We start from the raw sequence: 22,699 nt of genomic DNA, 5'->3' as shown, positions 1-22,699 counted from the left end.
CCGTGTCCCGAAAAGGTTTGCATCCACTCCAAGAACGGCCCAAAACACTATTTTTATTTATTTTTTTATTATTACTATTTTTATTTTTTACTCCTCCAGGCCTATAAGTGGCGCTAAACACAGAGCGTGGGACATTCGCACGAGGCTAGCGGTAAACGCAGCAGAAGAATGGCGAAAGACAAATCGCTTGTTTTGTAGAACTCCTTGCAGCTGAAGCAGAACATTAAATCTGCCTTTGCGTGGGACACGTTTGGACTTATAGAGGTCGGGTTAGAGGTTGGGCTAAAATGTCAGAGTTCTCACAAAATGGGCGACTTCCTTATCCGCACGCATAAGTGAGAGCAAAATCTTAATTATTGAACCGTTTAAAAGAAAAACAAAACTTTCTTGGATCCCCTAAAACAGTTTCCGTGTGGGTTTTTTTTTTTTTTGGGGAGGGGGGGGGGGGGCAGAAACTGTTAAAATCGTTCCCTTCACTTTTATCAGTGGTGTCCAAAGTTTTGGTCAAGTTGAAAGTTCTCAATGGGCCACAACATTTTCACTAACTTGTTTAAAATTAAAATAGCAACAACAACAAAAAAAGTTTATCATTATTATTTTTCCCAGGTTTACCTGCAACTCAGCATGATATTTTAATGAAACATGCAAAGTAATCTGATTTGGCCAGAGTAAGAGATTTTTTTTTTAATAACAAGAACTAGTGGTGGAATAAACACACAATATTACCAGACGAAAGTTGTTTGAATGACAGCAAAGCTCGTAAAGTCCTCAAACTGACGATAATTTGATGTTGATGTCTTAAAAGATTATGTCCTATTTGCAAAACCGATGCCAAAGTATAACCACAAGACTCCCAACCTCATTTTCATTACTATTATTTTTCATGTTAGAGTCATCACAAAGTTACTACTTTATTCTGTTAGTATGACAACCTTATTCTGGTAATACTACGCCTTTTTTCTTGTATTTTTAAATCAGTCTTCTCATATTAAAGCCACATTATGTTTGATTTACGTTCGTACAACTGTATTCTCGTAATATAATGACTATTCTAGTAATGTTATTTATTGTTTGTGGGTGTTAGCCTAGCCCAAATACTCCGTTGTAGATTTCCGTGCATCATCCGTACCTGACTCGGCAAAATAAAATTATCCCATCCCTGAATTGGTGTCAAGGGCCGCATAAAATCATTCAGAGGGGAGCAAATGGCCGCACTTTGGACTTCCATAGAACTTACTGGGAATGAAACTTTAAAAAAAAAAAAACAGCATACAAGCTTATGGGAAGCACTGCAACAGCTTCCCATTTCACTGCTCTCACAACCAAAGCTGTGTGCCTTCAAAAGCCCGGACTGCACCTTTAATGTCCTGTCGGGGTTTGTCCAATTAGTGAGTAGGTGGAGCACACAGGAGCAAACCTACCGGAACAGAGACTCTTTCCTCCACCTAACCTGAGCTGACGCGCGCTGGCTGCTGGTTCTTCGCCTGAAGTTTTTCCAGCCACGGAAAAAGTCGAACGGAGACGGAAAGTCGAAGCGGATGGTGCTGGAGGAACTTTCCCACATGATTGAGGTGTCGATACCGTCGCTGGAGAGGGAGGTGGACGAGTCCGGCAAGTCTAAGAAGGTGAGCGCGGTCCAAATGACCGAAATTCAGCTTTAAGCGTTTTTCAAACTTCTTGGGAAAGTTTGGAAACGCTCACAGACAAACGCGCTTCCTCGGCGTGTAGTTTCGTACTAATTATTATTCTGTGCCGAAGAACGAAGCCGCATGGGGGCCAGGTGAGTCTTACCTGTAAGAATAGTTGATTCAATCCACAAACCTTTCGTCTCGCGCGAGTCAAAATAGTCAAGTCCAAAGGACTCACGTGCTACATGAATATATTTTCAGAAAGATTTTGGTGTGATTTAAAAATAAAAATAATTACTATTTATTTAAAGCAGCTCAACAACAGACTAAGCAAATATTTAAAACTAATCAAATAGATATTTTTTGTGGAAACAGTAAATAATAGAATAGAATAGTTTGTCTCAAAAGATCAGATATATTCTTTTGGGCTCATTTGGGAAAAAATCCTTTTAATTTCACCAGTTTAAGATGATTTGTGACAGTTTGTCTTTAAAAATGTTTTTTGTTTTTAGCTTAGTTTTATTAAATTAATGGAAGCAGATTTAGATGCATTGAAAAAAGTTGTTGAGCAAAAATCAGCGTCTAGATGTTGTCCTATTTACTGTAATATTAAAGAAACTCTAAAACGCTTTGAGACCTATGGCTCTTGTTGCTGCTAACAATGTAAATTGTGAAACCATTTTTATTTGTAGTTGATAATTTTTATTAATTGATAATAAAAAGCCTCAGTTTGCACCATCTTCAAAAAATGTCTTACGTTTTATGCTTCTAAGCATATTTCTGTATATTTTCCTGTTTATATTTTACAAGCCTGAATGTTTCTGTGGGTTCCAAACCAACAAGTGTGGGATCTTGAGGGAGAAACTAACAGACGTATTCATACTGTAAATCCTAAAACACAACAATACTTGTAATTACTCCCTTTTGATAACTCTCAATTGTTTATCAATGAATGGGTTTTCAATGCTTTGGAGGCTTGGGGTTGAAAGGTTTGGGGAACCAGTGGTATAATCCGCTTACAAAAATTATTGTTCATGCTGCCCTGAAATATAATGCAGCCTATTTGGCATGAATGTTTTTTTTTTTAATCCCTGCTTTGACATTCAGCACCAGTTAAACCAGTTAGGAACCTGAATCACGGTCCCACTGTCTCATCAGAGACCTAAAGGACTAAATGTTGTATCACGATATTCTGTGGTATTATGGCAATATCCATTATAGTGATATTTGCTACTTTTTGCTACTTTTGAAATATTTGCTGCTTTTTTAGGCTGTGATTTCAAACATGTATAAGCACAAATATTGCTCTTGACGAACACACACATTTGTAATATGCTTCTTTAGGACACCTTTAACATAAAGAGGTGAGATTAGTATCGCTAAACTGTAGACAGTAACAGCATTTAATCAGAATTCTAAATGTATTGGTATTTTTCGATACTCTCATTGAATAAACAGTGAAGAAAATAGTCCCAACAAAACTGACAGTTCTGGGGGGTTAAATGTCATTAATCAGGACGTATCGAGACAACAGTAAAAAGTATCGTTTATCGTGATAACCGACATAATAAATAGCAATAAACATTAGGGTTATGCAAAGGGTAAATTCATGAAATGTTACCTGAACGTTGAATTTAACAGAAACTGCTGATTCATTTCCGACACGTATCTAAACTCAGAATTTCACAACTTGCAGAGAAAATTAGCATACTCCGATTATTGTTTTTTTTTTTTTCAACCCAATGTGACACATTCAATTTCACACTACAGAACTGTATTACAGAGAAACACTTATGCAACAGAAACATTCCAACTAAAACCTGGGTTGTGAAGGAAATGCTTGTTTCTCACTCCCGGCTGACTGCTATGGACAGGAACCAAACTCTTTGCTGCTCTTGTTAAACCAGCAGGCCTGTGAAAACAGAGCAATCATGCAGCGCAGTTAGAAACCGCAGCAACTAGAAGTCTGCTCTACAAAGGTCTTATTTTGTGCTGAAACTGAAGCAAAACCTGAGTAGATAAAAAAAAAAAGAATGGCTAAAAGGAACATATGTGCTTTCTAGCACACTGAAGGCTACTGTAATCACTGTGCCACATTCAGAGCTGCATGGCAGAAAAGCTAACGGAGGCACCAGAGTGAGGAATTTGGCTCACTGTCACAGTCAGACGGCCTGTGGTGCACAACATGAGCGACTCGCCCTGCTTTTATCTTTTTATATTTATGGAAACAAAAGCAAAGTTCAACATTATTGAATTCTTTTCTCTCTCTCTCTTGGAAGCACTCTTTGATTTTTTTATTTATTCATTTTTTGCGTATCTGCTGTTCGGTTCTGACGTCTCGTAAAGTCTAACAGGTCTGTTCAAATATTTGCAAATTACATTCTGATTTATTTAAAGTATTGTTACTTATTGCATCAGAAAGAGAAGCATGTGCAGCAACTATCCTGGGGGGAAAAGGTCCGAAGCTCTTTACCGCCTCCTGCTGGAGAGGCGAGTTGGTTGTTTTTGCACTGACACAATCTGCTAAAAAAACATCGGTGCCCGACGTAAGTCCTGGAAAGACATGCATCTTGCATGTTTTTGTTCTCTCCATGGTGGAACTTAGCATGAGCAAATCATTTATTTCCTCATGCTAATTTTCTTCTTTTTCTTTCTTTTAATCTACAAGAGTTACACTTTTGTGAAGAAGTTAGATGTTTGATTATTTTTTCTATATTTTCCTTTCTTTTTTTGCAGCTTTTCAGAGTTGAAGTCTTGTTTAATGAAAGGAAACATTATGTGCTCAGAAGAAACAGTGAATTCCAGACGCTCCACAGGAAGGTATGTGTCAATATCACACTTCCTTTTGTCCTGCTTTCTTAAATCGTTTGGAGGGTTTCATTTTGTTTTTGTCTGTGTTCAGTATCTTTCGATGTTTAAAGTTGGGCTGAAGAGCCGTAAAATAATCTGAAACACATTTTGGGCTTCTGAAACCATAAAATAAAATGTTTTTTGTGTGTGTGCGCATGTGTTATTGTGATGCCGGTAGCTTAAGAAGATCATCCAGACTCCGGATTTTCCGAGCAAAAGGAACCCCCATCTGAGGACCAAACCTCTGGAGCAGAGGCGCCAGGAGCTGGAAGATTACATCCAGGTAAGAAGGAGAGACTTCATTCATATAGTAAGAATAATAAAGTACTGATTATGTGGACCCCGTCTCTTGTTTCTACGATGGCATATGTATGTCAGAAAAAAAAGGTACATTTCTGCCAAAAACAAAACTCAGACATTTTGAGATTCATCTCAGAAATTTTCTTGGGGGGGGGGGGGGGGAAACACATGGAAAGTTTTGAAATGGAAAAGTCAAAAATATGCTTGAAAAATCTCAAATTCTGAGCTCCATCTCAGAAATTTTCTACAAAAAATTTTTTGAAAATTTAATTGTTTTAAAAGTTTTGCAGGAAACAAAATCTAATTTTGAGCCCACGCTCAGAGATTTGATAGAAAAAAAAAAAACATGGAAATTTCTGATTTTCAAAAGTTGAAGATTTGTTAGAAAAAGCTCCGAATTTTTCAGCTCAATCTCAGAAAATGTCTACAATTACTTGGAAATCTCGTGAGTCTGAAAAGTTGAAAATTGTCGACTTTTCAAACTTAAAACATTAGAACGTTTCTGAGGTTAACCTCAAAACTTCAAAGTTTCTGTGGCAGAAATGTCCTGCTCTCTTTGTCTCGTCTGTCTACGTCGGCCCTGACTCGCCGTCGTCTGTGTTTCTCTCTGCTTCAGGAAGTTATCTATCAAAACGAAGACGTGCCTCAGGTGCTGCTGGACTTCCTCCACGTGAAGCACTTCCACACGGGGAACAAGATCAGCAGCGTCGAGTGAGTCCGGCAGCCTGCTCTCCTCCGGGAGCCGGCCGGCGATGCTGCATGCGCTGCTATATTTGTTGCCTCTATTTTCAGAATGGGGGCAATGCGGCATCATGACAAAACTTGAGAAACGTTCCTCACGGCAGCACTCCCCCTCCCGGAGCAGCAGCGACGGCTCAGATCGAGTCGTAGCTGTTTGTGGGAAACGGCGTCTGTTTAAAAGTAAAATGAAACCGTTCCTTGTGAATGTAATTTCTAATATGTTTATGTTCTATTTTTAGGTCACTGGATGAACTGGACAGTCAGGAATACAAGTAAGTGTTTACATTAGGAACAATCAGAAAAAAGGGAGGAAAACCTAAGTGACAATCACTTCGAGTAGTTTGTTAATCATTTAACACACACAACATTTAAACATGGTCACTCAAGTAGCTTCAATCAGCTGAGATGTTTCTGACCTGAATAGAGAGGCAAAAGCTCCAAAATGCAAAAACGAGACCCATGAACCATTAATATCAGATTGTATCACAGCCTTTTGAGTCTATGATGTGTAAAACTCAAGCTTTGTGAAATTTCAAAAGTGTTTTTATTCATTCTTACTAGATTTGTCACTGTAACAAATTTTACTGGACGATAAATTGTCCCAGAAGTTATTGGGATAAACAATAACATCGTTGCTTTGAGACGGTTTTAATGGTAAAAAAAGAACATATCCTCAAAGATCAATAAACTTAAAATTTTAACAAACATTTAACACTGGATCTAGGAGACATTTTCAATTTCCAAAATAAATAAACAACAAACAAAATGAATTAGGAAGTCTGTGTAAACAAAATTGTCGTTTAAAAAAAAAAAAAAATCAAGTTGAGACCAAAACACAAGACTGAAGACTTTAGTGATCCGGTTTTTGGTAGAAAGAGAAACAGAAAAGGACAAAGTGATAAATTCTGCAAATGGAAATTATTGATACCGTTTTAATTCTTCATGCAGTTAACTGATTTATTGTCCCAGGCGTAACTCTGACTAGATTTGCCACATTTACGGGAAGAGAAAGAGGCACCGCTGCTCCCTGGCTAAAATAAAATCTGTACTTTTCAGCCGTGATGCCAATATTGATTTTTTAAATAACATGCTGGTTCCAGGAGAGTAACAGTCAGTGTCAGTCATTTATTGACAATTATTGTTTGCTGGTGAGAGGTTAGTTGATGTAATAAAACTGTTGTACTGAAACAACCGTTTTGGATAACGGACTCTGTGACGGGAATCATTAAAAGAAACTTTTTCCATCAGTAAATACAGCAAAATGTAATAAAACGCTACGTTTGTATCTGGAAACTTAACTTAAGTGAGTGTTGGAGGCGCTGAGGCGGCCGCCGACCTGCATCCTGTCTGCTCTGAACGCAAACGGAGGCAGAAGATGTTCACCTCGTGTCCGTGGCGACGGCAGACCAGGAATGTCCTGAAAGCGTTTGCGGTTCAGAGCGCAGATGGAATGCGGTTCCGGGCCCGTCGTCGTGGCTACCCCCGCTTCCCAGTCCCTTGATGACACAGCGCGGCTCCTAAGTGTATCACTTAGGAGCCGCTCCGCTGGTCTGATGCTTTCTGCACCAAACTGCGTCTCGTGAGGCGGTTCGCTGCCGCACCAAACCTCAGAGTGCGTCCGGAAGCGTAGTTAGATTTTTAACTCGCTGAGCATGGGCAACATGGCTTAAAAGTAAAATTTGATTTTCTATTTTCATCCTTTAGTAGTAGTTGTTGTTTTTTTTTTTGCTTGCTTTCTGTTCTAAAGTTACAGATTGTATTTTTATTTCAATCATCCCAATGCTGAGTTGGACGACGTAGCTATGAGAATTTTTGTGTAATTGCGAGAAATGTAGCAATTTCTCAACGCAATTTTACCACAAGAAATCGTCTTAAAACGACGAGGAAAAAAGTTGTTTAAAGGAGTAAAAAAATCTCACTTCTCTGGATTTGACCTGACCTCAGTTTGTGTAGCTCCTTCTTCGAAACAACACAATCGTTTCAAAATCCTGATCCTGATAGTTTAATGCTAACGTATTAAAAGATTAAGATTATCAATTAAGTGTTGAGTATTACCTGTAAAGTTTATACCAAAGTCTAATGTCACAAGATGCTTCACATTCCACATTTAATTTTTTTGTAGTTGTTCTCACAAAATTACAACTCAGCTAATATTATGAGTTTATTTTTGTATTATTTCGACTGTATTGTTGTACTATTAGGACTTTATCTTCATAATTAAAAAAACAAAAACAAACAAATGTATCTTGACCCTTTTGTTTTGTTGCAGAGTTGGCCTGAATTCAAAGTTTAAATAAATAGAAGCTGTAAAACACTCTTGTGAGACAAGATGGCCGCCCCGGGTTCGCTGACATCTCTCTGAACTATGGAAACCCAAACAGTGCATTGTTTAGATATATTTTTTTAAAACTTTCTTTCAAAAAATAAATCTTCAAAGACAAAAGAATACAATGAATAAATAAAACTGATTTTCTCTCCGAGCCCTACTACTGCCTTCAGTTTCAAGATGGCAGATGAAGGTCACTGTTTGAACCGATTACTTACGTTTCCGCCTTTCGTTTCCACAGTTACCAGTTACCACAGCAACGGGTTCTGGGCTTCTTCCAGGATCCTTATCTGCCCGGCAGCTCCTCAGGTAGCCTTGAAACGACTTGTCAGAGCGACGGTCTGTGTTCAGATGAAGCAAACCCTGCCCTTTGTCTCGCAGGCCTCCCGGACATCGTGGTGGACGGAGTTCTGCAGGGCTTCTACCCCCGGGACGTCCGGGTCAGCTTCAGCGCCTCTACTGTCCCTGACCACCACGCCTGACGGGCAACACGGTCCAAAGACCCAAAACGGGCAGAAATATGGCTACATTTCAACGAATTACAGTATCGTCCAGCGGTTCATTTGACTCAGGAGAGGAAATTTATGAGACATTTCAAACTCATTTTGGTCACTGTGACTTGAATCAAATTCAGTTTCTCTGAAAACATGAATAATATGCACACAAAAGCTTAAATCAACTTGGGTCTTCTTCCAGACACTGATCTTGATTTTTGAAAATGAGAGGGTTTTTTTTTTTTTTTTTATTTTTAGAAGATATTTGTTTCTATTGTTGGATTGACTAATGTATGGCAAAATGCAACAACTCTTCACACAACCTGCATCACAGAATCACAACAAAGCAACAAATGAGCTGGGTTCTGTCAATATTCCATTTCACCTTTTTTTATTTTCCTTCCGCTGAACTTACACAGCACTCTTCTTAATAAAGGATTTTAACGACTGTCTGCTGGACAACTGTTGAGCTGAGAGTCTTTACCGTGATCGTGAGGCCATGATGTAAACATAATGTCAGTTTTTTTTTTTGTTTTTTTTTTTACAAGTTTCATGTCATATCCACATTATATTGAAATAGAAAATTGTGTGTTTTCATTCGGTGTAAGCTTTAATCACCAAACAGGCTTAAATAAGGTTACCCAGGCAACAACACTGCAGCAGTTTCTGAGCTAAATTACTGAAATGCAGAAAATTTTTCAATGGACTTTTATTTTAACAAGATCCAGCTGTGAAATGGAAATGCCATTTGTATCCATTGAGGCAAATTTCAGAATCGAGGATTCAAGGCAGCTTCGTGTTTTCACTTGAACTTTGCTGTCCCGTTATTTTAAAGATGTTTTGGTTTACAGTTGTCTCAATCAGGCATTTGACCCAGCAAAGCTGGTATGTGGGGCAACAAAACCAAAAGCAAACGTCATGCTGTTTTTAACAGCCTTTAGATGCAATGTGGTAACTGTTTTTAAAATCAAATGTTTATCTTTTTTACTTTTTTATTATTTGCATTATTTTTATTTTACATTTAAGTTTGAATAAATCATTCAAAAGGTCCCAATTTATGTTCTCCTCTCCCATGCCCTCCCTGCTTTTAAACGTTTAATTTTCACCTCTTCCTTCTGGTGGAAGACGAGTGCCAGCATGTAGGCTAGACTGGAGGCGCTTGCTCAGCTGAAGGAAGAATAAGAGAAATATTTTCCTTTGCTATGATGATTCATGACTGGCTGACTCTTCTGCTTTTTGTGAATAGTAATTTGACCGAGGGGATATTACAATGTAAAACACAAACCTTTTTTTATATGTATAAGACACAAACCTTTTTTTTACATTTTCTAAAATAAAAAATGTGGATAGGGTTTTATGTGGCATTGTTTTTTGTTTGTTTTTCTTTTTACATTATGACATGTTGAGAAGGTTTGGACTATTTCAGTCAGCTGAGTTAGAGCTGAGACGCAAATACAAGCCTGTTTTTTCTGTCCTACATAGTATAATAGGTCAAAAATGTCCATTAAGAGCCCCTCGTTTGAAATGTTTACCGTGTTTTCTCTGGTTTGGGGCAAACCTTAACTTGGCATTAACTGTATTTCTCGCTGGAGTTCAAATCAGTATTGAACTCTGTTGTGTTCAAATCCAATCACTGGCACTCGGTTACATATTGTATAAAATATATGTAGCTATAACATAAAGAAAAAGCTAGCAGAGGCTTTGTGTTTTTATATGTATAGAGAGTGAGAAATCTGACGTATAGTCATTCCGAGCACATACTTCCTGTATGACTTTAAGCATGAAAGCTGAGCAGGTTTTTTTTTTTTTAAATATACTTCGCTTTAAGGTTCCTGCTATTTCTGACACTACGGGAACGCATCATTTACCCTGGAAAGGCTCTTGGCGCATGCGCATGTCGCTGATTCGAAGCGGCTGCTGGTTGGAGAGCTTGGCTGTATCTGAGCCGCTCCTGTCACTCCCAGCTAAAGCTTCTTCAATGAACTGTGCCGACTTTAGTTTCTCCTTCTTAGCTCACTACCAGTCACGGAATTAAACTGACTGAATGTTCTTCCTGTGATTCAACCAGGAAACTGGATCTTCTTCCTGGCTAACAAACCTGCACATTACTGCCTGGTATGTCCCGCTACCGTAACTAACTAACCAACAGCGCTACTCTCTCCTGCAATAACGAAAGTTATAAGTTAGATAGTTTGCCAAAGTGTTTAGATGCCATGGTTTTGTCTTAATTGCTTTAGCCGGGTCGAAGCTGCTCGCTGGTGTCGGATTTGCTAACTGAGTTCAAAGATCCAGCTAGCGTGTCCACGTTAGCAGTAACTTTACCGCTTCTCGCGTGCTCGGTATGCTGGTTCTTAATGTTCTGGACTGCGATGCTGTTCAAAACACTACCGGTGTCAGCTTTCAACTCATAAAAAACATGATTACTCGCTGGAAATGGACTACAGTTTGAACTTCCTCTAATCGGAGTGTTGCGCTAATAATCCCCTGGAGAAAAAAAAGTCAGGTTCATGTCAGTGGGTGGGTTTAAAGCAGCTTCTTATTTAGCTGCTTAGTCTGATTGTGTTGGATTGAATTACTCCATTGTGTGGTGATGTGTCAGATTGGATCCCTGGAATTATTTGAACTTTCATTTCATGCCATCAAAAGTATCGACCTTACTGATATTTAGATCAATACGCAAAGCCGTCTCACATTTGGGGTTTTCAGAAAGAGTTGTTGCTTTGAGCTGATGGTAAAATAACAAGCTACTAATACATATTTTAAATGCCGATTCCAGCACCTTCTTGAATTATTTATGGTGCTTGACCTTTTTCAAAATTTGTCTTGTTACCTCCACTGAAATCAATGGATTTTTAGGGAAATGTATGCGATGTAGTGCATAAAGTAAAGATAAAATTACGCTATCTTCAAATATGTTCCCAAATTAAAAAAAAACAACATATTCTTACATCAACCTCCTTTACACAATACTCTGTAATCAAAACTGATTTGACCAGATGTCCTCAGAAATTATCATTAACTTTGTAGTCCTCTGCGGTTTATTATAGACAGGAATATTACAATGATATATTTTGCTGGAAGTTGTCCCAGAAGTTATTACGATAAATGATAATATTGTTGCTTTGAGACCATTTTCAAGTACTACAAGGGTAACCGCATAATAATGCCAGGACACGTTCACAAAGATCAATGAACTTTAAATTCTAATGAATATTTAGCTCTAGAACTGGAAGACATTTTACATACCCAAAATAAAAAGGAATAGAAACAACAAATAAAATGAATTATGAAGTCTCTGTAAACTTAATTGTTCTCCAAAAACTGGCTGGTTGAGACCGAAACACCAGACTGAAGAATTTAGTCATCCGGTTTTTGGTGGAAAAAAACCCCAAAACGATAATTTATCATGCAATTAATCGATTTATTGCAAAATTCCTTAGTATAGTAAACATCAATGAGCAAACGGCATTAATCAGAGAAACAGCCAACTCTGGGGAGATGTACAGCTCCGGCGGGAGACTGTCGACATTTATTAGTCATGTATTCCACATATTTATCCAGACCTGGAGTCAGGAAGAAACCAGCTGCTCATATCTGACTCAATCTGATTTACCCAAAGCAGGAAATCGGTGTCATTTATAATCTTAAAACGCCACAATCCGACATGAAATTGACAGTCTTCCGGTTGCCACAGGAGTGTGCGGGAAGCACCATGTGGAGGAAGGCTTCGGCAGCGCTCCTGCTGGCTTTGGCCGTCGGCTACTTCTACGGCGGCAGGCCGGAGCTGCCGGAGCAGATCCTCCAGTACATCGGCCTGCCCAACCTCCAGACGCCGTCGCCGAGCAACGCGGGCCTGGAGCGGGCCATCTCCGCCGCCTGGGACGCTCTGATCGCTTTGCCTAGCAGGCAGTGGAGCAAAGTGGCAGTAGGGTGAGTGACGCTGATCTGTGGAGCCGGTCAGTCTGAATGGTTTTTCTTTAAGCTTACGTTTCTCAAGCCCTTCTGCTGCACGCGGCGCGTGTGCAGAGAGGGCAGAATGCGTTATCATGAGTCAGCTTCTGCTCCGATGGCTCCGTGAAAACAGCAGGTGCACAAGTGAGGGGTTACACCGCCGGTAGTGGAGAGTAAAGGTCAAATTGTCGCCCCCTAGCGCTGGGCGATAAATCGATTTTTATCGGTTTGTCAAATGTTTGGGTTTTAAAGATTACATTTTTGTAAAAATTTGGATTTTTTGTTTGTTTGTTTGTTTGTTTTTCTACCCATGCATTCTTTGATATTCCATAATTCAGATCGATGTTGGTAAACTAGAAACCAAAACAGAAAATGTTTCTATTTTCTTAGCCTTGTTGCTTGTTAGTTTTATTGTTCCAATTCAGCACATCAATAAAATCTGCTTATTAAACTCTATGGAGATTTAAGTCTTAGTTAAACGTTTGTACATATATTCGTATATGTACAAACGTTTTTTAAAATTATTATTATTATGGCCGTTTCCGTGGGAATATCAGGAATTTTGTCTGATTTCATCAGGGGAGCTGACGACTCTAACTTTAATATTCGGTGTTATTGGTTTAAAAAAATAAAAACCTGTGCTTCAGGTGGCAGAAGGTGATTGGCTGAGCCTGAAGCACACATCAGTTTTGATGACCTTTTATCTAAAGTGTGTGTTGCTAAAGGTAGTGTATGATATATTTGAGCTATCAGTATGTGTTCACCTGTAATAAAGACCAGAGTTTATTACAGGAACAGCCTGGTTCTGTTCCTGAATAAAATATTTGACAACAAGCATCACATGACCCCAGGATATGCCGTTTTTCTTTTATTTATTGTTGCAAGATTAAAACGTAAACTTCTTGCCTTATCAGCTGCATTAATCGGATGTGTTTAGCAGTTTTGCATTTTCTTCTGGTATTTAACATAAATTTTCTTCCTGTTATCCTTGACCACTGAGTCCCGTCGTCCGACCTGAGCGACCCGTTTCCGTTTCGGTCCTCTTGTTCAGGGTGAACGCCTGCGTCGACGTGGTCGTCAGCGGCGTGGGGCTGCTGCAGGCTCTGGCTGTGGATCCCGGTGCCGGCCGGGATCACGGAGTCCTGCACTCGAAGGACGACCTGAGGGAAGCCTTCGTCCACTACATGGAGCGCGGTGCAGCGGCAGAGCGCTTCTTCAGCGACAAGGAAGTGTTTCAGAGAATCGCTCGCGCAGCAGCAGAGTACCCCGGCGCGAAGGTGAGGCCATTCCTCTCATCTCCCTTCTTTTGTTTACTCCTTTTTTCCCGTTTCAGAAATGTAACTTTGGTCTGTTTTTCAGCTGTATGTTGGAGGAAATGCTGCCCTCATCGGTCAGAAATTCGCCACCTACCCGGATTTGATGGTACGCAAGCATAAACAAGTCTAGATAGACTCTGTGTTGCATTTTACTTAAATTTTTATTCCATTCGTTAGTCACTGATGGAGCAAAATTATGACAAAACAAAAAAAGTTTTAGCTATCTTCTTATCAAGTTATCTTCTGTAATCCAGAGTTCTGAACATTGAAAACCCCTAATGGTTTATTATATACTTCAGGTTTTGTTGTGTGGGCCGGTCGGCCCTAAACTCCACGAGATGCTGGATGAGCAGATCGTCGTTCCTCCAGAGTCTCTTCAGGAGACGGATGAGTTTCACCTCATCCTGGAGTACAAAGCAGGTAAAGAGCAGCTGCAGCTCTGTGCCACGCAAACATTCCCGATACTTTTGAATGCGCAAAAAGTGCGTTTAGTTTTACATGTTGTAATGTATTTTATTGGAATTTTATGTAGTAGACCAGGGTTGTCAAACTCCAGTCTGCCAGGGTCCGTGTCCTGCAGTTTCTAGATGTGCCACAGGTACAAAACACTGGAGTGAAATGGCTTAATTACCTCCTTCTTGTGTAGATCAGTCCTCCAGAGTCCTGCTCATGACCTAATTATTCTATTCAGGTGTGGTGCAGCAGAGGCACATCTAAAAGTTTCAGAGCAGGACTGGAGTTTGACACCTGACGAACACACTAACAGCATAACCGCAAAGTGGAGGAAAAAACTGGAAATTTTAGAAGAAATTTCAAAGAGTGTGTATTAATCGGACCCAAATCGGGTTCTGATCCAGAGTTAGCTTCTGCAGGCTTCAAGTTTGAGTTTCAAAACCTAAGCAGCTTAAAAGAACAGATAATTGTGTCTCTCTTTGTTGCATGTCATAAAAATGTCCAGAATTAGCTAAAATGTTAAGGTTAGCTAAAATGCTGTCAGTAGCAGATTAACCATCTGTAGCTTGTTGACTGTCATTGACTCTCTCCAGTTAGTAAGCAAACAAGTGTATAACATAAATTTAGCAAAAATGCTAAAGCTAGCAAAAACTGATGTCGATAGCATTGTGCTATCACTAGCATGTTCGACTGACAATGACTTACTCCATTCAGTATGTTAAGTTCTCATTTGTATCAAAATTATATAAAATACTGAATTTAGCTAAAATGCTAAAGTTAGCCAAAGTGCTGTCAGTAGCATGTCGACTATCATTGACTTACTCCATTCAGTATGCAAACATTATCGTAGAAGCTAAAATTAACAACAATGCTAAGGTTAGCCCAAATGCTATCAGTAGTGTGTGAGCTGTGAGTAGCAGGGTGACTAATGTTTAACCTTGCCTTCTACCTCCAGGTGAACAGTGGGGCTCCACTAGGGCGCCACAAGCGAACCGCTTCATCTTCTCTCACGACGTGTCCAACGGGGAGATGAGCTCCCTGGAGACCTTCGTGGCGAGCCTGGAGGAGTTCCAGCCGGAGCTGGTCGTCCTGTCAGGGTTCCACATGATGGAGGGCCAGGGCAGGGAGCTGTGGGGGGAGCGACTGAAAGAGGTCAGCGGCTCAAAAGAGCTCAGCGTGGTTTCCAGGGTTTGCCCCAGAAAACCTGCTATGCCCGGTGGGAGGGGAGCTAGAGCAGTCCAGCAGCGGCACGTTGTGTTTTGCGTTTCTAAAATGTTAAAAGTTTCAAAAACGCAGCGAATGCACAATTGGAGCACATCCCTCTCTCCCTTTTTAATCCGTCAACTTTGAAAAGAACGGTATTAGAAAAAAAAGTATTATAAGCCTGGAAGCCCGCCAGGCTAATAATACATTGGGGGAAAATCCTGGTGATTTCTAATGAAAACTTTCTGGATCTATTTCTGGATTTCTCCTTTCTGGTTTTCTTTCCCAGGCTGTGGCAGCTTTAGCTGATATCCCAAAGGGCATTCCCATCCACCTGGAGCTGGCTAGCATGACCGACAAAGACTTCATGAGCCGGCTCATGCAGGAGGTACATGTGAGCGAAGGATTCCGTGCGTGAGAACAGATGCTCGATGGCTCCCTGAGGAACGTCATGCGTTTAATTACAGTGTCTCTTCCTGTTAGCAGGTCTTGCCCATCGTCAGCTCCATCGGCCTGAACGAGCAGGAGCTGCTCTTCCTGTCGCAGGCCGGGGACGGCCCGCACGCCGCTCTGCCCGCGTGGAAGGGCGTCCCCGACGTGGGGCGGGTGGGCGACATCCTCTCCTGGGTCCTGGAGCGGCACGGCCGCACCGATCCGTCATCGGAGTCCGACCTCACCCGCATCCACTTCCACACTCTGGCCTATCACATTTTAGCCACAGTGGACGGCTACTGGGGGAACCAGGCGGCGGCGGTGATGGCGGGAGCCCGGGTGGCCAGCAGCCAGGCCTGCGGCCTGCGGACCGTGGACGTCAGCAAGGTGGAGCTCAAGGCGCCGCTGGAGTTCCTCACCTCTCACTCCGAGCCGCGGGAGCGGCTGTCGCTAAAGCCGGAGGAGCCCGTCGCTGTGTGGCGGCAAGGGAACATCACCTTCCACCTGACGCCTGTGCTGGTCTGCAAGAGGCCCCTCCGGACAGTGGGGCTGGGCGACGCCATCTCTGCGGAGGGACTAGTTTACTCCGAATTAACGAGGCAGCATCCGTTTTAGAGGCTCGACCATGCTAATGCTAACTGGAGGAGCTAAACACAACCGGGAAACTCTCTCAGCTCTGAGCCGGATTAGTGTCCCGATTCAGGTTCCTTTTGCCCCAAAGATCTGTTCTGTTTAATTGTTCAGTGTCAAATCCTGCCTGATGATGATGATGATGATGATGATGATGATGATGATGATGATGATGATGTCCCCCAACCTCCTTAAAGAGGCAGGCAGAACTGGATCTCGATGAGCCGCCACGCAGCCGGACTCGACGCACTGTGCAGCCCTCCAAGCCATCTCCCCAAACTCCAAAGAGTTTAACCGTCACAGTTATGTTTTCTTTAACCTGCATATCTTTGAGTATGCTGTGCCTTCAACATTATTAGATCCTTTATTCATATTTTATAAGGAAACGGTATGAAACTTTAGATTAGCGTTGCCCCTTTGTCAGAGGTACTGTGTAAACTTGAAACTTTGTGGTGGAAATCCTTTTGGGTGCTTTCACATCCCAACGCTTACTTGAACGTTTGTCTTATTCTGGTCATCAACCATTTCTGAGTGCTTGACTTAAACCAATCTGACCGACTAGATTGTTTTTCTTATGGTGAGATTATAACGGGGTTCCTTTACGGTCTGGAGAAATTTTGAAAATGTATAAAATTTGCTCATTTTCCAGGTGTAGACAATAAGGGAACATTTTCTCTTCCATGCTTTATTCCTTGTTCTCTTACAGCTAAAGTATGCAACTTTTATAATAAAAAAACAAACATATACATATTAGATATTTGTTAGAACTGTCACCATGTGGTGACACTGTAATATGAGATGGAAAATCTGTGGAAAAAATTGATCTCCTGCCTGAGCTTTTATTGTGATCTGTAGAAATGTACGACTCCTGTTCAAATACAACCAATCAGAGACAGGAGGAGGGTCTTAGTGCTGTTAATCAAGCCTATGTATTTGCTGAATATTCACTAAGTGGTGTAGAATAACTTACGGTTGCAGAAAAACCACTTATCTGCTGTCATAGCAGGCTGCTAACCAATCCTAACCAGCATGAGCGTTCATAACAGGCTAGCTGCAGCATAGCAGGGAGCGTGTGGCACTGAGCACAAGGAGGGTGATTGACATCGCTAAGACCCGCCTCCTGGCTCTGATTGGTTGTTTCTGATAAGCACTGGAAGGAGGCAAAGGAGATCGATAGTTTAAACAAATGTGTGTGGATATATATATATATATTAAAGTTGCATACTGCAGCTTTAACTAGATAACAAAGAAAAAAAATAATCAAAAACCGAAAAGATAGGCATCAAAAATATTTTTTTTTAAATTAGTGTTAACTTTAAGATTCTACAGTCTAGATCTTGTGGATTTTGAAACATTTCAAAGTAGTGAAATAACCCTTTACTTCTTTATCACCATGCTCAGCGTTGTGTCATGCTTTTATTTATCATCCAGATTACAGCATCCAACTAGCTAAATGTTCAGAATCCGATGCAATTTGTGGGCAAATCCTAAGAATCATGTGGAGTTTTGAACTGGAAAAAGGGTAGGAATCTTGTTTTTTCTGTTTTTATTGTTTGACCAAAACACTCTCTCTACAGCAAAAAGATCTCAGCTTTATAGCTCGATAGCAGTCTTTCTTCTTCTTCTTCTTCTTCTTCTTCTTTTTTTAAAAGTTTTTACTAAGTTAAAAAGTACACTAGTATAGCCAGAAAACGGCTGTTTTAATTGTGCTTCTGAAGCGGGTTCTTCTTCCTTGGCCTAAATATCAGTCTAGATGCAAATGCCAACTAATTAGTGTGAAGGTTCTCATATGGATATCGGATATTAAGACGGCCTGCATTAACAAATCACGACTGCGATCAGATTCTTTGTGGTGTCCTTTTCGTTCAGTGTGTTCCCTCTTTTTGATGACACAGTTGTTTAACATGATTTATGAAAAAAAGAAAATGCTATTCTTACTCAAGAAGACTGATGTTAGGCATACGCAACACTCCATTTGTTTACCTCAGACTGCCTCCGAAGGCATGCAATAATCATAGTCTTAATGAAAACCTGTCATGAAAACGTTCACGCAGCGTTTTAGTTCGGAAAAGGGGATTCTTTGCACTAGTAAAGATAGGTGGAGGGAGAGCCTGTGGAGGTGAATGTAACCCTAACCTCCCTTTTTTATTATTATTGGTTGCATTTTTGCAAGCACAATCTGTTCCTCCGAACTTATTTTGTTTTCAGTGTCCTGTTTCATTCCCTAGTAGGTTGTCATTAAAATGTGGATGGAGGGAAATGGGTGGTTTGGGTTCCTTTTTATTTAATTTTTTTAAGAGCTTGATCTAGGTTTGTTTTTTATTATTATTATTTTTAAACAAAATTTTAAAATTATCAAAATCTATTGTAATGTATGGAGTTGTGTTTTAAATAAACTAGTGTTTTATTTCTTCACATTTTGTTAATACTACAGCCACTTACCTCCATATTTTAAAATTGACTTTGAGTGAAAGACCAATAAAAAGTAGTAGTGAAATGAAAAAAAAATGTACACAGTTTGGCACACGTTTATATTTAACCTTTACTCTGATATCCCTAAATAATTTAATTCATTGAAGTGATTTCAGAGGTCAACTAATTAGTAAAGCTTTCAACGCTACATAATTGATTATTATTTGGATCTGTAAATGAAAAATGACCCTGCTGCCCATTCATATATAATTCTAATAAAATAGAATATAAGTCTTAAGGGACTTTTGTTTGCATGGGTTGCTTCGTCCACGTTTCTTCAGCTCACAAAACGTTATTACGCGTCTGCATCCAATTGGCTGAAACGTCCTAAGACGTGAACCAATCACAGCTTCCCACCACGCTGAAATCCCGCCCCTGCGTCCATGAAGCTGAGCCTCCTGGTTCCCGTAGGTCGCAGACCCTCCCCACCCTGAAGCTCGCGCTTCGTCCCTCCCACGGAGTTTATATAAAGCTAGCTCAACCAACTGTGTCTCCTGGCTAAGTCTTGTTGATGGTGAGGTTCTGTGAAAGAAGGATGAAATTCTTCGTAGCTGTCACCGTCATTGTGGGATCACTGCTGTTTCTCGGCTTCCCTAATGGCTCTTCGGCTGACGAGAAGAAGAAAGGCCCCAAAGTAACTGCAAAGGTATGGGTTAGCTGCAGGCTAGCTTCATAAAGGGGGGTGAAAGAAAAAAAAAATCAGGGCTCTTCCTCGTTGCTAACCCGTTGCATGGAAAGCCACGTCACGCAGACGCTAGCTGCTGGCCAGCTAGTACGGGGTTAGCTCACGACTAATACTTGTGGGAAAAGAAGCTAACTTTGTTGCTGAGGCTAAGGGAAATAAAGTCTATGCGCATCCTGTCAGATCCGAGTCGCAGGAAAAGAACCGGACACGAATTTGGCTCCGCCATGGCTCAGCTGTTGACCCTGGCCTTGTTGTGTCTGCAGCAGATTGTCCACGTCTGCAGATTCAAGACAGCAGAGTGGTCGTCTTTAGCTGTGAAGCAAAGTTTAGAAGGCGAGGTTTCAGTCTGATGTTACATGTGTCCCTGTAACCGTAAGATACTGTTTTTTGGGGTTTTGTTTTTACTATTCTTGTGTTGCGTTAACGTAAAAAAGAATGCATAAATTCTTTTTTTTTTTTTTTTATAAATCGTGCTAAGTTCTGATGCCTGAAATAAAGAGCCTATTGATGCCTTTAAGGGGGGAAGGGGTGTGTGTCAAGATTCATATTTTCTTTGGAAGCAATGAAGTAGGAGGGGGGACTAATTATCTGGCTTTGTGACGAAGTCAGCCACAAATCCAGCTGAAACTTTTATAGAACAAATTTCTGGTGTACTGATGTACATTTCCTCACAACTGGTGAGTTTTTATTTTTGCACAAAAGTTTGAGATTGCCTGGACCGTTTCAACACCTGGCTCTTGACTATTGGCCAAAAAGTACAAGATTTTTGTTTCATCCGACTAGAGCGAATTCCTCCCCACCCAACGCCTCGTTTCCACTGAGCGTACTTCCTTTGTGTTTTCCATTGTAAAAATGGCTGATGCATCCGATCCGTACCCCACCATTCCTGGACTCCCTTCAGTTATATGAATATAGGACAATGGTACGGTTAGGGTGGTGCTTTAGCGTCATACAACAGTCCATTGATTGGGGGACAGAAAATCGACACAGTTTGCAACAAGCACGAAAAACAGTAATGCGTTACGTTTATTGTCCCACTAGTGTGACACAACGTTTGGGTGGAAACGCCGGACGATAAAACAGCTTACCATGTCGTACCGGTCAATGGAAACGAGGCGCGTGTGCCTTGTGCCAAGCTACAAGTGGGCTTTCTAGCAATACCCTTTTTGCATCGCCACTCTTCACATGAATGTCAGTTTAAGTTCACAACTTGCAGTCGTCATGTAAACAGACTCTTCCACCTGACTTTTGATCTGCCACAACATCTTAATATTGTGTTAAGTGACCTAGTATGGAAGACTTTGACATCAGTAGTTGACTGAAAAGAATCTCTCTGAGCACTTCCAAACTTTTTAGAGAACCTTTGCTCTATCGTATCCCGGCCCACCAATGTAGCCTCAGAGTTGGTGTGTCGTGACGTATTCGTCTAAACATAAGGTTGGGTCTCTCTCTCTAGGTTTACTTTGACATCAGAATCGGAGATGAAGACGTGGGAACGGTTGTCATCGGCGTCTTTGGCAAAACTGTTCCCAAAACCGTCGACAACTTTGTCGCTCTGGCAACAGGAGAGGTGAGCAATATGGAGACTTGTTATTGTTTGCTGCCTACTTTTGTGAAGTTGTCAGGATTTGTATTCTAAAGACTGAAAAACCATCAGATTCGTTGACTTGGTCCAGCTTTTCAGCCGTACTTGAAGCTGGTGGAGATTCAGACGTTTGGAGTGTTGCTTACGTTGCCGTTTGCTTCGGTTAAACAGAAAGGATTCGGTTACAAGGGCAGTAAGTTCCACAGAGTCATCAAACAGTTCATGATCCAGGGCGGAGACTTCACCAGAGGAGACGGCACTGGAGGTAAACGCCAAACAATGTCATTTATGCGTCAAAATGATGAGATGGGTCAGGTGTCAAGACCCAAGAAAGTACAATTTAAAACTGCAGCGCAAGTCTATGAATGGGACAAAACTCCTTTTCTTTTCTGAATGAAGGCAAGAGCATCTATGGAGACCGTTTCCCTGACGAGAACTTCAAGCTGAAGCACTACGGCCCCGGCTGGCTCAGCATGGCCAATGCCGGCAAAGACACAAACGGCTCCCAGTTCTTCATCACCACAGTCCAGACGCCGTGGTTGGACGGCAAACACGTAGTCTTCGGGAAAGTTTTGGAAGGCATGGTGGGTATCAGAAGGAAATCTTCACTCTGCCTAATCTTGGGTTTCTGTTTTTTGTTTTGTTTTTTTTACTAATGAATCCATTTCTTTGAAACCTTCTTTTCCTCTGCTAGGATGTCGTCACAAAAATTGAGAACACAAAGACAGACGGTCGCGATAAACCTCTGAAAGACGTCACCATCCACAACTGCGGCAAGATCGAGGTGGAGAAGCCATTTGCAGTCGCCAAGGAGTAGAGCGCAACTCGTTAAAACGGGCGGGTTGGGGTTGGGAGGCCAGGGGTGCATAAATGGACCGGGGTCTTGATGTCGGGCCACTTTCTTTTTAATTTTTTATTTTTTTGTCAGTAAGAATCACGCTGTCTGGAGGGAAGAAGAGCACATTCTGCGTAGGTTTGGCTGCCATCTTAATGCACCAGAACAACGTTAATGCAGTCATGAATCTGGGTCCACTTTACCAACAAGCATTCCAAGGTGCACTTAACTGATTATTGTTGGGCTATTTTGTAAAAAAAAACAACAATTAAGTGAAAATGATGGGAAATAAAGGTTCCATGTTTTCTTAAATCACTGTAAGCTTTATGTTTGAATACAAATACCTTCTATTAGTTTATAAAGTCACCCTGTACACTGTAGGTACTGTTAGCTGCCACAATGTTAGTGTATATCTTGTGGGGCGACTGGCTGTGTGGATAGAGTGTGTGATCAGAAGGTTGTAGGTTCGATTCCAACTTCCTCCTGCCATTTGTCGAGGCAAGGCACTTGACTCTAAATGTGTATTTGAGTTGAGTGGTCAAAATAATTGGAGAAGGGCTATATAAGTTTGGTACATTTACCATTTATTGGCACTAGGGGGTGCTGTTTACCTCATTTCTGTAATACTGAGCATTTCAACAGATGTATAACTGGTTGACTTGGTAAATGCCAAATAAGCAGGAGAGAAACGCAAGAAGAATGATTAATGTGCTGTTAAAGTTTATATTGACTTATATTTGAACAATTCTACAGTCATAAACATACTATAATTAATATAACCAATTAAAGGAAAAGGTG

General features: G+C 40.9%; 3 protein-coding genes across 4 annotated transcripts; all 3 read left to right on the top strand.

Moving 5' to 3' along the window:
* The first annotated feature begins 1,270 nt into the window (after window positions 1-1,270).
* Window positions 1,271-9,393, top strand: snx22 (sorting nexin 22). The gene is made up of 7 exons (XM_044125486.1): window positions 1,271-1,625; window positions 4,365-4,448; window positions 4,657-4,761; window positions 5,395-5,489; window positions 5,759-5,791; window positions 8,087-8,154; window positions 8,227-9,393. Exons 1-7 carry the CDS (start codon window positions 1,539-1,541, stop codon window positions 8,325-8,327), a joined length of 573 nt encoding a protein of 190 aa, XP_043981421.1. The 5' UTR covers window positions 1,271-1,538; the 3' UTR covers window positions 8,328-9,393.
* Window positions 9,394-10,188: 795 nt separating this feature from the next.
* adpgk (ADP-dependent glucokinase) lies at window positions 10,189-18,162 on the top strand. Of its 2 annotated transcripts, none has more exons than XM_044125483.1 (8): window positions 10,189-10,454; window positions 12,034-12,269; window positions 13,342-13,567; window positions 13,650-13,712; window positions 13,906-14,026; window positions 15,015-15,211; window positions 15,552-15,650; window positions 15,749-18,162. In XM_044125483.1, exons 2-8 carry the CDS (start codon window positions 12,052-12,054, stop codon window positions 16,307-16,309), a joined length of 1,485 nt encoding a protein of 494 aa, XP_043981418.1. In that variant the 5' UTR covers window positions 10,189-10,454; window positions 12,034-12,051; the 3' UTR covers window positions 16,310-18,162. The 2 variants fall into 2 exon arrangements, with proteins under 2 accessions (XP_043981418.1, XP_043981417.1); XM_044125482.1 differs by having other exon boundaries at window positions 10,204-10,454; window positions 15,746-18,162.
* A 1,012-nt stretch (window positions 18,163-19,174) lies between these two features.
* ppib (peptidylprolyl isomerase B (cyclophilin B)) lies at window positions 19,175-22,213 on the top strand. Its single transcript, XM_044125485.1, has 5 exons — window positions 19,175-19,442; window positions 20,938-21,051; window positions 21,238-21,331; window positions 21,466-21,650; window positions 21,761-22,213. The coding sequence occupies exons 1-5, from the start codon at window positions 19,308-19,310 to the stop codon at window positions 21,881-21,883; spliced, it is 651 nt and encodes a 216-aa protein (XP_043981420.1). The 5' UTR covers window positions 19,175-19,307; the 3' UTR covers window positions 21,884-22,213.
* The last annotated feature ends 486 nt before the right edge of the window (window positions 22,214-22,699 follow it).

Source organism: Gambusia affinis, linkage group LG08 (assembly GCF_019740435.1).
Source record: "Gambusia affinis linkage group LG08, SWU_Gaff_1.0, whole genome shotgun sequence".
Classification (NCBI taxonomy): Eukaryota; Metazoa; Chordata; class Actinopteri; order Cyprinodontiformes; family Poeciliidae; genus Gambusia; species Gambusia affinis.
The sequence above is the reverse complement of the archived record's forward strand: the minus strand, read 5'-3'. Positions and strand labels throughout refer to the sequence as shown.

Bases quoted from the DNA above. Each gene is read 5' to 3' on its own strand.
- adpgk (XM_044125482.1), top strand. From the start codon at position 12,052: ATGTGGAGGAAGGCTTCGGCAGCGCTCCTGCTGGCTTTGGCCGTCGGC. The intron at 12,270-13,341 runs GTGAGTGACGCT...CCTCTTGTTCAG, and splicing joins TGGAGCAAAGTGGCAGTAGG to GGTGAACGCCTGCGTCGACG. The intron at 13,568-13,649 runs GTGAGGCCATTC...TCTGTTTTTCAG, and splicing joins CAGAGTACCCCGGCGCGAAG to CTGTATGTTGGAGGAAATGC.
- ppib (XM_044125485.1), top strand. From the start codon at position 19,308: ATGGTGAGGTTCTGTGAAAGAAGGATGAAATTCTTCGTAGCTGTCACC. The intron at 21,052-21,237 runs GTGAGCAATATG...TCGGTTAAACAG, and splicing joins TCGCTCTGGCAACAGGAGAG to AAAGGATTCGGTTACAAGGG. The intron at 21,651-21,760 runs GTGGGTATCAGA...TTCCTCTGCTAG, and splicing joins GGAAAGTTTTGGAAGGCATG to GATGTCGTCACAAAAATTGA.
- snx22 (XM_044125486.1), top strand. From the start codon at position 1,539: ATGGTGCTGGAGGAACTTTCCCACATGATTGAGGTGTCGATACCGTCG. The intron at 5,490-5,758 runs GTGAGTCCGGCA...TTCTATTTTTAG, and splicing joins AACAAGATCAGCAGCGTCGA to GTCACTGGATGAACTGGACA. The intron at 8,155-8,226 runs GTAGCCTTGAAA...TTTGTCTCGCAG, and splicing joins TCTGCCCGGCAGCTCCTCAG to GCCTCCCGGACATCGTGGTG.